Consider the following 14,595-nt stretch of genomic DNA (forward strand, 5'->3'; position numbering starts at 1 on the left):
CTCCATAGCCTAAATAAATAAATAAATGAAGTTTAAAAGGTTTTGGAGAAAAGTGATTATCTGGAAGAGACTGCAAATCTGAATCTTCTTAAGAGCCTTTGGTTAATCTTACCTTGTAGGAGGAAGGCTGCAAAGTCCCCTCCTTCAGAAATCTCCATCTTTATACAGGTGGTTTGCTTGCTGGTATCATCCTGAAAGGAAGAGAGATACTGAGAGAGGAAGTTCAGCCTGATGACAGAAGAGAATGTATTTCAGGGCTTTTTGTAGTTCACACCAGGGAAATAAATCCTTTTAAAACTTGAGGCATAAAAAGATGCCTCAAACTGCTTCAAACTTTCCATTTTTGCACAGGAATTGGACAAGATTGTAAGTAAAGAAGTGGAACTCAGTTTTCTGTCTAAAGGGTTTGGGACTTATTTCCTGGTTTCTTAAGTACTCCTGATGATTTGTAGTGATTTCATACTATCTGATCTCCTGGTCAGGTTTGCAAACCCTACAGACCTATGCCACCACTCAGGTATTCAAAATGAGCTGAAACATGTTCTACATGACACTGAAAACTCTGGTAAGTTTCTTGAAAAAAGGCTCTGTCTAGGCTACTGTAGTGTCATAGTCTGATTGGGCTGCTAAAACAAAATACCATAGACTGGGTGGCTCATAAACAATTAACATTTATTTCTCATAGTCCTGGAGGTTGGGAATCCAAGATTTCCAAGGATTTCTGGCAGATTCAGTGTCTGGTAAGACCTAGCTTCCTGGCTCATAGACCACCTGCCACCTGTGGCTATGTCCTCATGTGGTGGAAGGGTTGAGGGAGCTCTCTTGGTCTTATAAGGGCCCTAATCCCATTTATGAGGACTCTGCCCTCATGACCTAATCACCTCCCACATTGGGGATTAGGATTTCAACATGAATTTTAGGGAGACACAAACATTCAGTCCATATTAAGTAGAGACTGAATGTAACCCTACAATGAAACCTGCTCAAACTTTGGGCCAGGTGAAAAAGACTCAATGTGTATGGTTGTGCTCTACCTTTAAGGAGCTCTAAGACTAGCAACATAAGGTGGCTAGACAAATTAGGCTGGTGAGTCCCCTAAATTATTTAAGAAGAATGAGTTTTAAACATTTTTAATTTTTGTTTTTCTTTCATTTTATTTTTATTTTTATTTCATTTATTTATTTGGCTGCACCAGGTCTTAGTTGTGACATGCAGGATCTTTAGTTGTGGCATATGGAATCTTTAGTTGCTGCATGTGAACTCTTAGTTGTGGCATGTGGGATCTAGTTCCCTGACCAGGGATTGAACCCGGGTCCCCTGCATTGGGAGCACGGAGTCTCAGCCACTGGACCACCAGGGAAGTCCCTCACTTTCTTTCTTAAAAAATTGGAGTATATTTGACATACAATATAGTTATTAACAATTTTAAAAGTTTATGCTCCATTTATAGTTATTATAAAATACTGGCTATATTTCCCATATTTTACAATATATCCTTGTAGCTTATTTTATATGTAATAGCTTGTACCTCTTAATCCCATACTCCTATATTACTCCTCCCCACTTCCCTCTCCCCACTGGTAAGCGTTAGTTTGTTCTCTATAATTGTGAGTCTGCTTCTTTTTTGTTATATTTACTGGTTTGTTATATTTTTTAGATTCCACATATTAGTGATATCAAACAGTATTTGTATTTCTCTGTCTGACTTTTTTCATTTAGCATAATACCCTCCAAGTCCATCCATGTTGCTGCAAATGGCAAAATATCATTCTTTTTATGGCTTACTAGTATTCCTGTGTGTGTGTGTGTGTGTGTGTGTGTGTCTTCTTTATCCATTCACCTGTTGATGGACTCGTAGGTTGCTTCCATATCTTGGCAATTGTGAATAATGCTGTTAAGAACATTGGGATGCATGTATCTTTCCGAATTAGGGTTTTTGGGTTTTTTTCCATTATATACCCAGGAGTGGAATTGCTGGGTCATACAGTAGTTCTATTTTTAGTTTTATGAGAAACCTCCACACTGTTTTCCACATTGACTCCACTAATTTACATTCCAACCAACAGTGTATGAGGGTTCCCTTTTCTTTACACTCTCGCCAACATTTGTTGTTTGTGTTCTTTTTTTGTTTTTAAAGGGCTTTTGTTTTTTGGGTTTTTTTTAATATTTATTTTGGATGTGCTGGGTCTTAGTTGCGGCACACAGGATTTTCATTGTGGCATGTTTAGTTGCAGCATGTGGACTTCTTAGTTGCGGCATGCATGCAGGATCTAGTTCCCCGACAAGGGATTGAACTCAGGCCCCCTGCATTGGGAGCGCAGAGTCTTACTCACTGGACCACCAGGGAAGTCCCTGTGTTCTTTTTGATAATCGTCATTCTGACAGGTATGAGGTGATATCTTTGTGTGGTTTTGATTTGCATTTCTCCGATGATTAGTGACGTTAAGCATCTTTTCATGTGCTTGTTGGCCATCTGCATTTCCTCTTTGGAAAAATGTCTATTCAATTGTTCTGCCCATTTTAAAATCAGGTTGTTTGTCTTTTTGATGTTGAGTTGTATGAGCTATTTATATATATTGGAAATTAATCCCTTGGTTGCATCATTTGCAAATATTTTCTCCCATTCTTTTCATTTTGTTTATGGTTTACTTTGCTGTGCAAAAGCCTTTAAGTTTAATCAGGTCCCATTTGTTTATTTTTGCTTTTATTTCCATTACCTCAGCAGACAGATCCAAAACAAATATTGCTGCGATTTATGTCAAAGAGTGTTCTGCCTATGTTTTCCTCTAGGAGTTTTATAATATCCGGTCTTACATTTAGGTCTTTAATCCATTTTGAGTTTTTTTTTTTATATTAAAGAATGTTCTAATTTCATTCTTTTACATGTAGCTGTCCAGTTTTCCCAGCACCACTACTGAAGATACTGTCTTTCCTCCATTATACAATCTTGCCTCCTTTATCATAGATTAATTGAGCATACATGCATGGGTTATTTCTGGGTTTTCTATCCTGTTCCACTAATCTATGTGTCTGTTTTTGTGCCAATACCTACTATTTTGATTACTGTAGCTTTGTAGTATAGTCTAAAGTCAGGAATTGTGATTCCTCCAGCTCTGTTCTTTCTCTAAATTGCTTTGACTATCCGGGGTCTTTTGTATTTCCATACAAATTTTAAAATTATTTGTTCTAGTTCTGTGAAAAATGCCATTGGTATTTTGATAGGGATTGCATTGAATCTGTAGACTGCCTTGGGTAATATGGTCATTTAAAAATATTTTTATTTATGTATTTTAATATCAATTTGTAGGTTATAGAAATTTCAAATGTACATGAAGACAAAAAATAGTATAATGAACCCTATGTATCCATTACTCAACTTCACCAGTTATCAATAAATGACAAATCTTGTTTTATTGTCTCCCAACTTCATTAAATATTTCTATTTAATTAATCCTAGTTCCTTAATACCACCTACTATCCAGTCTGTTTTCAAATTTCCTCAATCTAATAAATACCTCTCCACAACTGGTTTGTTCAAATCAGAATTCATGTGTAACTGATTCACTTTGCTGTACACCTGAAACTAACACAACATTGTAAATCAACTATACTCCAATAAAAATCTTTTTTAAAAAGTCACTATCAAAACTGAGAAATCAGGATTCAAATGAAGTCCATGTATTGTATTGAGTTGGCCAAAAAGTTCATTCGGGTTTTTTGTAACGTCTTATGAAAAACCTAAATGAACTTTTTGGCCAACCCAATATTTCGTTAATTTATCTCTTAAGTCTCTTTTAATTTATAACTGTTACCCTATTTGTTTTTCTTTTCACCATTTTTTTGTTGAATAAACCAGTTCATTTGTCCTGTGGAATTTTTCACTTTCTGGATTGGACTGATTGAATCCCATGGCATTGTTTACATGTATTTCCTGTAAACCAGCAACCAGTTCTAGAGGTTTGACTAGATTTAGGCTCAATTAAAACAAAAGGCCAGAATACTCCACAGGTGTTTGGTGTCTCCCTCAGGCATCATATGAGGAGGCTCATAATAGCTAGCTGTTCTTTCTTTTGCTTTTTTTTTTTTTTTTTTTTTTTGCAGTACGCGGGCCTCTCACTGTTGTGGCCTCTCCCGTTGCAGAGCAACAGGCTCCGGACACGCAGGCTCAGCGGCTATGGCTCATGGGCCCAGCCGCTCCGCGGCATGTGGGATCTTCCTGGACCGGGGCATGAACCCGTGTCCCCTGCATCGGCAGGCAGACTCTCAACCACTGCGCCACCAGGGAAGCCCTGTTCTTTCTTTTAATAATGTTCATGGTGATCATTGACAAGAGGTGTCATCCTGGCTCATCAATTATAAAGTCCCCCATCAGCACTGATGGTCGTTACCTAGACCATTACTCTGCAAAATGGCTACAAAACTGATATCCCCCAATTCTATCATTTCTTCTGCATTTGTTAGAATTCTTCTATAAAGAAAATCTTTCCATTTTTCCATCATCAACTATTTGATTACCCTGAAATACAGCCTATATGGGAAAGTCAAGATAAATGCTGATGCTCTCCCTAATCAGTTTTCAGAATACTGAGTTTGTACCCTAGCAACTTCCAGAGGTAATAATGAAGTCCTTAAAAAAATATGTAATGAATTAACTTTTTTTTAACACTTTTGGTGTGTTCTAATCCACCAACACTACTTTTTTTTTAATGTCCCTGTCAAGTTTGGATATCACAGTTTTGCTGGTCTCCTAAAATCAGTTGATGAGTATTCCCTGTATTTTTTTTAGAGAGATTTCTTTTTACATAAAATTTAAAAACAGTTGGGGCTTCCCTGGTGGCGCAGTGGTTGAGAGTCCGCCTGCCGATGCAGGGGACACGGGTTCGTGCCCCGGTCCGGGCATGCCGCGGAGCTGCTGGGCCCATGAGGCATGGCCGCTGAGCCTACGCGTCCGGAGCCTGTGCTCCGCAACAGGAGAGGCCACAACGGTGAGAGGCCCGCGTACCGCAAAATAAATAAATAAATAAATAAAATAAAATAAAATAAAAACAGTTAAAGGGACTTCCCTGGTGGCACAGTGGTTAAGAACCCATCTGCCAATGCAGGGGACACGGGTTCGACCCCTGGTCCGGGAAGATCCCACATGTCGTGGAGCAACTAAGCCCATGCACCACAATTACTAAGCCTGCCCTTTAGAGCCCACGAGCCACAACTACTGAAGCCTGCATGCCACAACTACTGAAACCCACGCGCCTAGAGCCCGTGCTCTGCAACAAGAGAAGCCACCGCAATGAGAAGCCCGCGCATTGCAACAAAGAGTAGCTCCCACTTGCCGCACCTAGAGAAAGCCTGCATGCAGCAACAAAGACCCAACACAGCCAAAAATTAATAAATAAAATAAATAAATTTTAAGAAAAGAATAAAGTACTTTGTTAAATAAAATAAATAAAAACAGTTAAAGGCACAGATATTAAATGTACAACTTGATGGGTTTGGACATATGTATACCTCCATGTAACTAACACACAGTCAAGGTATAAGTTCCTTAGTGCCCTGTTTCAGTCAATTACACCTCTATAGGCAACCAACGTTCTGCTCTTCCTCACCAACATAGCTTGGTTTCAACTGTTCCTAAATTTCATGTAACTGGAATCATACAGGGCCTATAACATCGGCAGCCTCTGCACCCTTTCTCCTTCAACAACATCACACTCCACGGTCTATCTCCTACACGGCAAAGGCACTTCCTGGGTTTTTCTTTATGGCAGTCTGTTGTCCAAGTACCTCTTCCTTTGTGTCCTTACTGGTGGTGAAACCGTATCTGTTGTTCACAGGAACAATCTGACTGTTCCCCAAACCTTTGTTGCCATAATCTCCTTGTCCCCACCAGCAGGCACAACTCCTTGCACGGGCGGTGCAGCTGTGGGCAGTGTGGAGGGCTGTGGGCTGCTGGGTCTCCACCTCCTTGCTCAGGCTTGTGGTCATGGTGACTGGGGCCGGCTGTGACAGCTGTGGCTCCTCCTGGGGTGTGAGGGCCACTAGGCAGGGCGGCGGTGGGGTTTCTCAGAGCTCTGTGGGGTCCGCTCTCTGCTGCTGATACTGATAGAACTCTAATAGCATCTTTTTTAAAATTAATTAATTAAATTTTCGCTGTGTTGGGTCTTCCTTGCTGCACGTGGGCTTTCTCTAGTTGCAGTGAGCGGGGGCTACTCTTTGTTGGTGTGCATGGGCTTCTTATTGCAGTGGCTTCTCTTGTTGAGGAGCATGGGCTCTAGGCACGTGGGCTTCAGTAGTTGTGACATGCAGGCTCAGTAGTGTGGCACACAGGCTTAGTTGCTCCGCGGCATGTGGGATCTTCCTGGACCAGGGCTCAAACCCGTGTACCCTGCATTGGCAGACGGATTCTTAACCACTGTGCCACCAGGGAAGTCCCTAATAGCATCTTTTGACGAGCATAAGTTTAAAATTTTTTAGCAGCTTTATTAGGGATGTGATAACATAATAAACTGCATGTTTAAAGTATACAGTTTGATTAGTTTAGACATGTATATCCCTTGAAACCAGCACCACAATCAAGAAAGTGGACATATCCACCACTGCCAAAAGTTTCCTCCTGCCCCTTTGTAAGCTTTCCCTCCACCCCTCTCCCAACTCACCCCAGGCAAAAACTGGTATTTCCTGTCACTAGATTAGTTTGTATTTTCTAGAATTTTACATAAATGCAATTGTACAGTATGTATGTATTCTTTTGTTTCTCTTCTTTCACTCAGCCTATTTATTCTGAGATGTAGCCATGTTGTTATGTGCACCCTTTTTACTGCTGAGCAGTATGTACCATGATTTGCTTATCCATTCACCTGCTGATGGATGTTGAGTGATTTCTGGTTTCTGCCTATTACAAAGAAAGCTGCTGTGAACATTCACATACACGTCTTTGTATGGAGATATGCTTTCATCTCTCCTAGGTAAATGTCTAGGAGTGGAACGGCCACATCATATGCTAGGTGTATGTTTAACTTTTTAAAAAAACTGCCAAAGTGGTTGTGACACTATGCTTTACCACCAGCAGTGAATGAGAGTTCCAGCTCTTCCATAGCTCTGCCAACACTTGGTATGGTCAGTCTTTTCAGTTTTAGGCATTCTAATACACATGCAGTGATATCTCATGACTTTAATTTGCATTTCCCTAATGACTAATGATGGTGAACATCTTATTTACCCTCTCTCTATATTCTTTAGTAAACTGTCCTTTTTTCCCCAAGACATTTGCTCATTTTAAAAAACTGGGTTGTTTTCTTACTTTTGAGTTTTGAGAGTTCTTCATATGTTCTGGATACAAGTCCTTTATTAGATATGTGACTTGCAATTATTTGCTCCCAGTCTATGACTTGCCTTTTTATTCTTTTAACAATGTCTTTTGCAAAACAGAAGGTTTTAGGGTTTTTTTAAAAAAATAAATTTATTTATTTTTGGCTGCGTGGGGTCTTTGTTGCTGTGTGGGGGCTTTCTCTAGTTGCGGTGAGTGTGGGCTACTCTTCGTTGAGGTGCGCAGGCTTCTCATTGAGGTGGATTCTCGTTGTGGAGCACAGGCTCTAGGCGTGGGACTTCAGTAGTTGCAGCACACAGGCTCAGTAGTTGTGGTGCACTGGCTTAGTTGCTCCGCGGCATGTGGGATCTTCCCGGACCAGGGATTGAACCTGTGTCCCCTGCATTGGCAGGTGGGTTCTTAACCACTGTGCCACCAGGGAAGCCCAGAAGGTTTTAGTTTTGATGAAGTCTAATCTATCAATTTTTTTCTTGTATGGAATGTGGTTTCCGTGTTGTAGTTAAAAAATCTTTGCCTAACTCAAGGTCACAAAGACTTCCTCCTATGTTTTCTTGTAGAGGTTTTATAGTTTTAGATTTTTCATATAGATATATGACCATTTTGAATTAATTTTTGTATATGTCATGAGGAATTAAAAGTATCTAATTTCGATGAAGTCCAATTTCAGTTTTTTCTTTTATTGATAGTGCCTTTTATGTCCTAAGAAATCTTTGCCTGCCCCAAGGTTGCAAAAAACATTTCCTGTGTTTTCTTCAAAAAGGATAATGTTTTTAGCCTTTACATTTAGGTCTATAATCCATCTCAAATTAATTTTTATATATGATGTGAGGTAGGGTTGAGGTTCATTTTCCCCCATTTGTTTATCTAGCATTCCAGCATCATTTGTTGAAAATACTTTCTTTTTCCCACTGAATTGCTTTGGTGCCCATCAATAGTATTTTTTATAAAACAAACTACAACTAAAAATATACTCTGAGCAATACTGCCTCTTTTTTGGATTCATTAATTAAAAAAAAAAGACACTTTCTAAGAACCTATAGTATGCAGGCAATGTACTAGGAACAAGAAATATATGGTGAATAAGCCATGTCCTCTGCCCTCAAGGAACTTACATCCAGGAGAAGAAGCAGTCATATAAACAAATAAGTGTGGAGGGTAGAGAAAACACTGTGATAGAAATTCTTTCCTATATGATGGTGGCACAGAGGAGGGAGGGATCGACTTCTCTTGGGTATATCAGGGAAAGCATCTCAGAGGAGGGGATATTTGAGCTGGTCTTGAAGAATGAGAGAAATTTAAGAGGTACACACAGTAGGTAGGGAGACAAGGAGAGCCTTCTATGCAAAGGGAACAGCATGGACAAGGGAACAGGATGTGAAGCAGCCTGGAAATTTTAGGGACTTGTAAGCAGTTATTAGACATGTTGGTCTGGTGCTCAATCTGGACCGGAGTTCCTTAGTCATTTTCTTCTCTTGACAACCGGGAAAATGAATCCAAGGCATTCAGTATGTACCCTCTGATGGTGAGGGATCTTTTAATTGGATATTTTGGAGGAGGCTCTCTGGCCAGGGAGGTCTCTATTTCTTTCTACTCTAGGATGGCTGTCATTGCCTCCATGTTAAAAGTAAACTTGATTTGCTACGGCTTTTGGCCCAGCTACAGATGAAAGAACATGAGCTTACCGCTTCATTGATGGCTTTAATGAGGTAAAGACCATCCTTATAAATATAAAATAGTCTAATGATACCTGAAACAGAAAAATAAGTAAGAGTGAAAGACAGGCAGGTGAACTGAAGAAAAATTGAAATTTTATATTTGACTTTCTGAGATATCATGATAAACTCATGCATTATTAGGCTTCCTGCCCGGCCCCTCCACTGCCCGTGATCATCTTGGACTCCTTGCCTTCTTCCACCCCTCACTTGAAATGTTCAAGTTATTCTCCCTCTTGGGTCGTCTCGGTCTACACTGGCCCTACCCTCTTCTTCTAGAATCCTCTTGTAAGCACTTCGGCCACACCAATCCACTCGTGATTTCTATTCACCTGTTTTAGCACATCATCCCATAGTGTTTCACATTGTTATCCAACTGCTTCCTGTGAGTGTTTTTTATTCCTCGAGTGAGTTCACAGATTCTCTGAGGGAAAGGATCACATCTTACTCTTCTATGTGCCTCATTTCTCACAGCCCAACAAGCTCCTCATGCAGTTAATTTTGTTGATACAATAAGTAATTTTGTCATTCTCATTCTCATTTAACCTAAGGGCTCTAGTTGTGGTCATCATCCACCATGACTTCTTGCCTCTTTCTTTAGGTGCCTCCCAGACACTCATAACCTGCCCCTACAGCCATAATAATGACCTTGCAGAGGTATCTGGATCACTGTGGGTGACAGTCTAACTCAACCCAATAAACATTCATGGGATATCTGCTCCATGACCACAAATGTGCTAGGGACAACCAAGGCAGTCTCTGCCCTCAAATTCATCACATTGAGAATCACACAGACAGGAAACTAACTAAATATAATGCAGTGTGATAAATGCAGTCCTATTTTTACACCAAACTCCTCCTGAGTATCAACATTCCCACTCCAGGTGCCTCAAAGATGTGCATGCTCAAATGGAATTTCTCAACTCACAGACCCCTGAAATCTTATTCTCCTAAAATTGCTTATCAAGTAATGACATCATCATCCACCCCATTATCTAAGGAGGAAAGGAGGAATTTTTCTTCACTTACCCTCACATACCGCCCTACTCCCTGACCCCATACATACATTCCATCACTCACCAAGTTTTTCTACTATATTTTCCTTTTTTTAAGCTTTTTATTTTGAACTAATTTTAGGCTTAGAGAAAAACTGCAAAAATAGTACAGAGTTCCCTTATAATCCCTTACCTCATTTCCCCTAATGTTAACATCTTACAGAACTACAGTACAATTTTCTTTTCATTTTAACAGCCCCTGCCTTGGTTCAGGCCTTCATAATTTCTCTCCTAAATGAATGCACTAGCTCTTCCTGGTCTCTCTACCTCTCCATTTGACTTTTGCAAACTCCTATCAGGGTGCTCTTCCTAAAATGCCAGTTGGGTCAGGTCACTCTCCTGCAGACACGTATCTTCCAGGACACTGTCCATAGTTCTCTATACTATGGTCCCCATGTCTGGGTCATCCTCAGGCTGAGGAAGAAAAGCAAGCCTGGCTTAAATGAGCAGCAGGATTGCTGACTGCTGGAAAGGATGTGGACTCTGGGCCCACACTGCCTGGTTCAAATCCTGCCTGTGCCACTTACTTTCTGCATTACCTCAAGTAGGTTATTTAACCTCCATGCCTCAGTTGCCTCTTCTGAAAAACAAGAATAATAAACTGTATTTACCTACTAAGGCTGTTGTGACGGTGAAATGGGCCAACATGTGTGAAATGTTAGAATAGTGCCTGGCACGCCATACTGTCCTGCAGATGTTAGTTAATACTGCATGACCAGGGAGAACTCTCCAGGTCTGGCCCCTCCCATGCCTGGAAAGGAGATTAAGTTGAACAACAGTCTACAGGTACCTATAAATTAGGCTAAAAAGGAAGATGAAGAACGGGTACCCATTTCATCCACAGAAGCAATAAGTATTTCACTCCCCAAATCTGTGGCCCAGATGTAAGTGACATCAACCTTAAGTTTCTCCCAAACATATATTCGTTTAGCATTGTACAGATTATAGATGGAGAATCCTTTGGTTCCTCCAATAAACACATAGTCTTGGGAAATAGCCATACAATTCGGCATTTTGTTGAGCTGGGAAAAGAAAAACATAAAAAAAAGGAATGATTTTTCAGTTATCACCGTCTGCAAGTAATATAAGCTAACTTTTCAAAGAGGGAAGCAGGTCCCTCCTAGTTATAGTATCATGTCCAAACACAGTGCCCATCTAAATATCTTGCCCAAACATCAAGAAAGTCATAGCATTCTACTCTTAGGGGAAAGGGGCCAGAGAAAACAAAGAAGTTGAGAATAAATGCTCATTCACAACACTAAGCGTGACCACAGGCCCTGTGGTGAGTGGACCAGTGGCCCCATTCCCTGTACTTTATTCAACTAGAACACTGGTAAGAACTATAACTGACACACTGGCAGATTTTCAACCGTCAAGCAAGGGAGTGATTAATACACTCTGAAAGATTTTTACATAACAATAGGATGTAAAAGATACATCTGTATAATCTTCAATTAACCAGAACACCCATTTCCCCAGGCAATTACTAGATCTATTTTAATCAACACCAGCATGCCTATAATCTTTCAAAAATGCACTGTCCTATTGAATGAAGGTTCCTGGTAGTAATTCCTTCCCTGGATCAGGTGTTATCATTTATTAACACTCAGTTCAGAAACAAGGCCGCCTTGTCAGCTGCTCCATACCTTGCTTTCTAGAAGTGGAGGGTAGATGGTGGGCTGGATGCGGCTGAGCTCAGCTTTCCTCGATGCATCCCTCTCCTCAATAATTTCCCACGAGTGGTCAAACAGAAAGTTCACTAGCTTGTTGATCATTCGATAAGGCTGAGGTAGGGAATCCTGCTCTTGATCTGGACCCTTGAAGACCCAATCCTCTTCATCATCCTTAGACCAGTCCTTCTCTGTAGGGGACGGCACCTCCAGTGTCCCCTTTCGTGTTAAAGTGGGCAGCTTCAGCTTCTGGGCTCGACTTCCTTTGGGAGATGTCATCACAGAAGGTGGTGCTGGAAACATCTATGAAATTCTGAAAAACTGATCTAGGAAGTAAGCCAAGGTACTCTGCAAAAAAGGGGAAGTTATCATAAGACAGCTCATCATCCTCCTTAGCGTATTAGCCTATGGGAACTATTTATTCTAGAGATTGGCATCTGCGTTATTGCCACATTTCTAAGATATGGTCTTCATATTAATAAGGGTGTTAGCAGAGACAGGTATTGACTATTCACATCTTCCAGACCAGCTCAAGATGATGTGCCCTATGACAAAAGGAAAGGAATTTGGCACCCTGTTGCCTTTCTTCACCTCCTGATAAGAGAGTGGCTGTCTTTCTGTCCCAAATAGAATACACCCTTTCTCCTACAACTTGTGCCTTCTCATGGCTCTTCCATCTCTGCAAATGGTTGTGCTGAAGCTAGCTGGGTAGGGAGCAACAACTTCTCCAGTTCCTTTTCCCTCGCCTCCAATCATATGCAGCTCAAGCACTATCCAATCCTTGCTGTCCAATTTGTTCCTTCCTCTCTACTCCCCCTGCTCCCATCCAGGAGCTCTGTAGGCACAGTGCCCAGAGCCTATGAGATTTTTCAAGGGCCTGCAGAAATGTTTGAGACTTGAAAAAATACTGACTAAAAAAAACCCCCCACAAAATCAAAATAATTAAATATTTACAAAAATATTTACAACTTATCAACTCCACTCTGTGTGTGCATAATGTTTAAGTCTATAAGAAAAGAACAAGCAACCTATACTTTATAAAACTCAAAACTGTACAAATTATAAAAAGATTTTCAAATGTTACAGTTTAAAAGAGGCATTTAATGTGGAATATGGGGTACATTTTAAGATGCTTAGTAGGTAGTGGCATAGGGTCTTACACTGTCAGAGTACCCTGGGGCCATGGAAGTCTTATAAAGGCCCTGCTCCCATCATCTTTTCTCACCTGCTAGAGTACATTTGTGATGTTTCCAGTGCAAAGTGAGGAGAGACTATCTGGGTCTGAGTCTGAAAAGAAAGAATCACCTGAAATCATCAGTGGGAACAGTAAGCTGAGCTCACACAGGGCCAGGAATAATGCCTGTTTCCATCAGTGAGAACGGAAAACCTCATAATTCATAAATATTGGGTTAGAGTACTCTGAAGAGCATAGCCAAGTAGTGGGAAAAATTAACCCTAGAATAAACGCTGCTCTAGTATTGCCCACCAAATCTTAGAAGTCAGAAGATCAAACTTACTACGTAACTTAACTACATACCAGAACAAACTCAAGAATATTTATAGGAATACAAATATGAAACTAAGCCCCCCTAAAACCAAGTTCCCTTACTGAGTTTGTGATTAATCTATCCAAAACTTTATTCCCTTGCTTGTCTCCTCTGACCTCAATCCCTTTCTTGTCCTGTCTGACCTCAATCTTGTGCTAATTGGACACTAATAAACCAGAACAGATGACTAAGATTGCAGTTGTTGACAACATCGTAAATGTACTAAAATTGCTGTTATAGGTATCATCATTAACATATAAACTCAGCTTGTTTCTCTACGGCAAGATGAACTCACAGACCCCCGAGCCATGGACCACCTGGCCAGAGAATCATAAACCAGAGTCATCCTGACTCCCGAAACCCTGATTAAGAAATGTCACAAGATGATGATTAAACCCAGTTTCCTTGTTCTTCCCCTTTAAAATATCCCTATCTCAAAGACCACTCCCTTGCTTGGTGCCCTGCAATAAACCCTTACTTTGCTGCAAACACCCGCTGTCAGAGTTTGACTTTCTGCGCTGCAGGCACATAAGCCCTTGCTCGGTTACAAAAATATGCAGCATCCAATGAAGTAAAATTCACAATGTCTAACATCCAATTAAAAAAATTACCTCAAATGCAGAAAGGCAAGAAGACACAAGCCATAATAAAAACTCAATCAATTGCAGCCGACTCATAATCAACATAGAACATTAGAAATAGCAGATATATAATTCTAGTATATATCTAGATTAGTATATTCCACATGTTCCAAAATCAAGAGGAAATGCTGAACATGTTACGTAGAGATGTGGAAGATGTTTACAAAAAAACCCCAAAGTGAACTTTTAAGGATGAAGACTATTGATATAATGTCTGCAATGAAAATATACACTGGATTAGATTAATAACAAGATTTCAGAGCAAAACAGATTAGATGGGCAAAAATAAAGAACAGTGAATTTGAAAACATAGCAATAGAAACAAAATGAAAGAAAGAGAAAAATTTTTTGAATAAAAATGAAGACAGTGAGGTGTAGGATAACTTGAAGTAGCCTAGTATAAGTGTGATTGAAATCCCCAAAGGAGGGAAGAGACCAAAAAAAGCTGTAGAAATAATGAACAAAAATTTTCAAATTTTGATGAAAACTAAGAAGAAAAACCCTAGCAAATTAAAAATGAAGAAATTTATACCAAGGCACAGCATGATCAAACTGCTCAAAACTAGTGATAAAGACAAAATCTGAAATGCAGCCAGAGATAGAAAGGCATGCATAGAGGAACAAAGTAAAGGACAAGAGATTTCCT

General features: G+C 40.1%; 1 protein-coding gene across 1 annotated transcript in view; it reads right to left on the reverse strand.

The window, feature by feature from the left end:
- WDR93 (WD repeat domain 93) overlaps nt 1–14,595 on the reverse strand; it is a 49,377-nt gene that overhangs the window by 29,270 nt on the left and 5,512 nt on the right. The window contains exons 3-6 of the mRNA XM_033402851.2: nt 11,738–12,109; nt 10,921–11,113; nt 9,007–9,071; nt 113–191 (exon numbers count right to left, since the gene is read on the reverse strand). Of these exons, the coding sequence (XP_033258742.1) occupies nt 113–191; nt 9,007–9,071; nt 10,921–11,113; nt 11,738–12,064 (664 nt within the window). The 5' untranslated portion in view covers nt 12,065–12,109. The remainder of the gene's footprint in view (nt 1–112; nt 192–9,006; nt 9,072–10,920; nt 11,114–11,737; nt 12,110–14,595) is intronic.

The sequence above is a fragment of the Orcinus orca genome, chromosome 2 (genome assembly GCF_937001465.1).
Source record: "Orcinus orca chromosome 2, mOrcOrc1.1, whole genome shotgun sequence".
Classification (NCBI taxonomy): Eukaryota; Metazoa; Chordata; class Mammalia; order Artiodactyla; family Delphinidae; genus Orcinus; species Orcinus orca.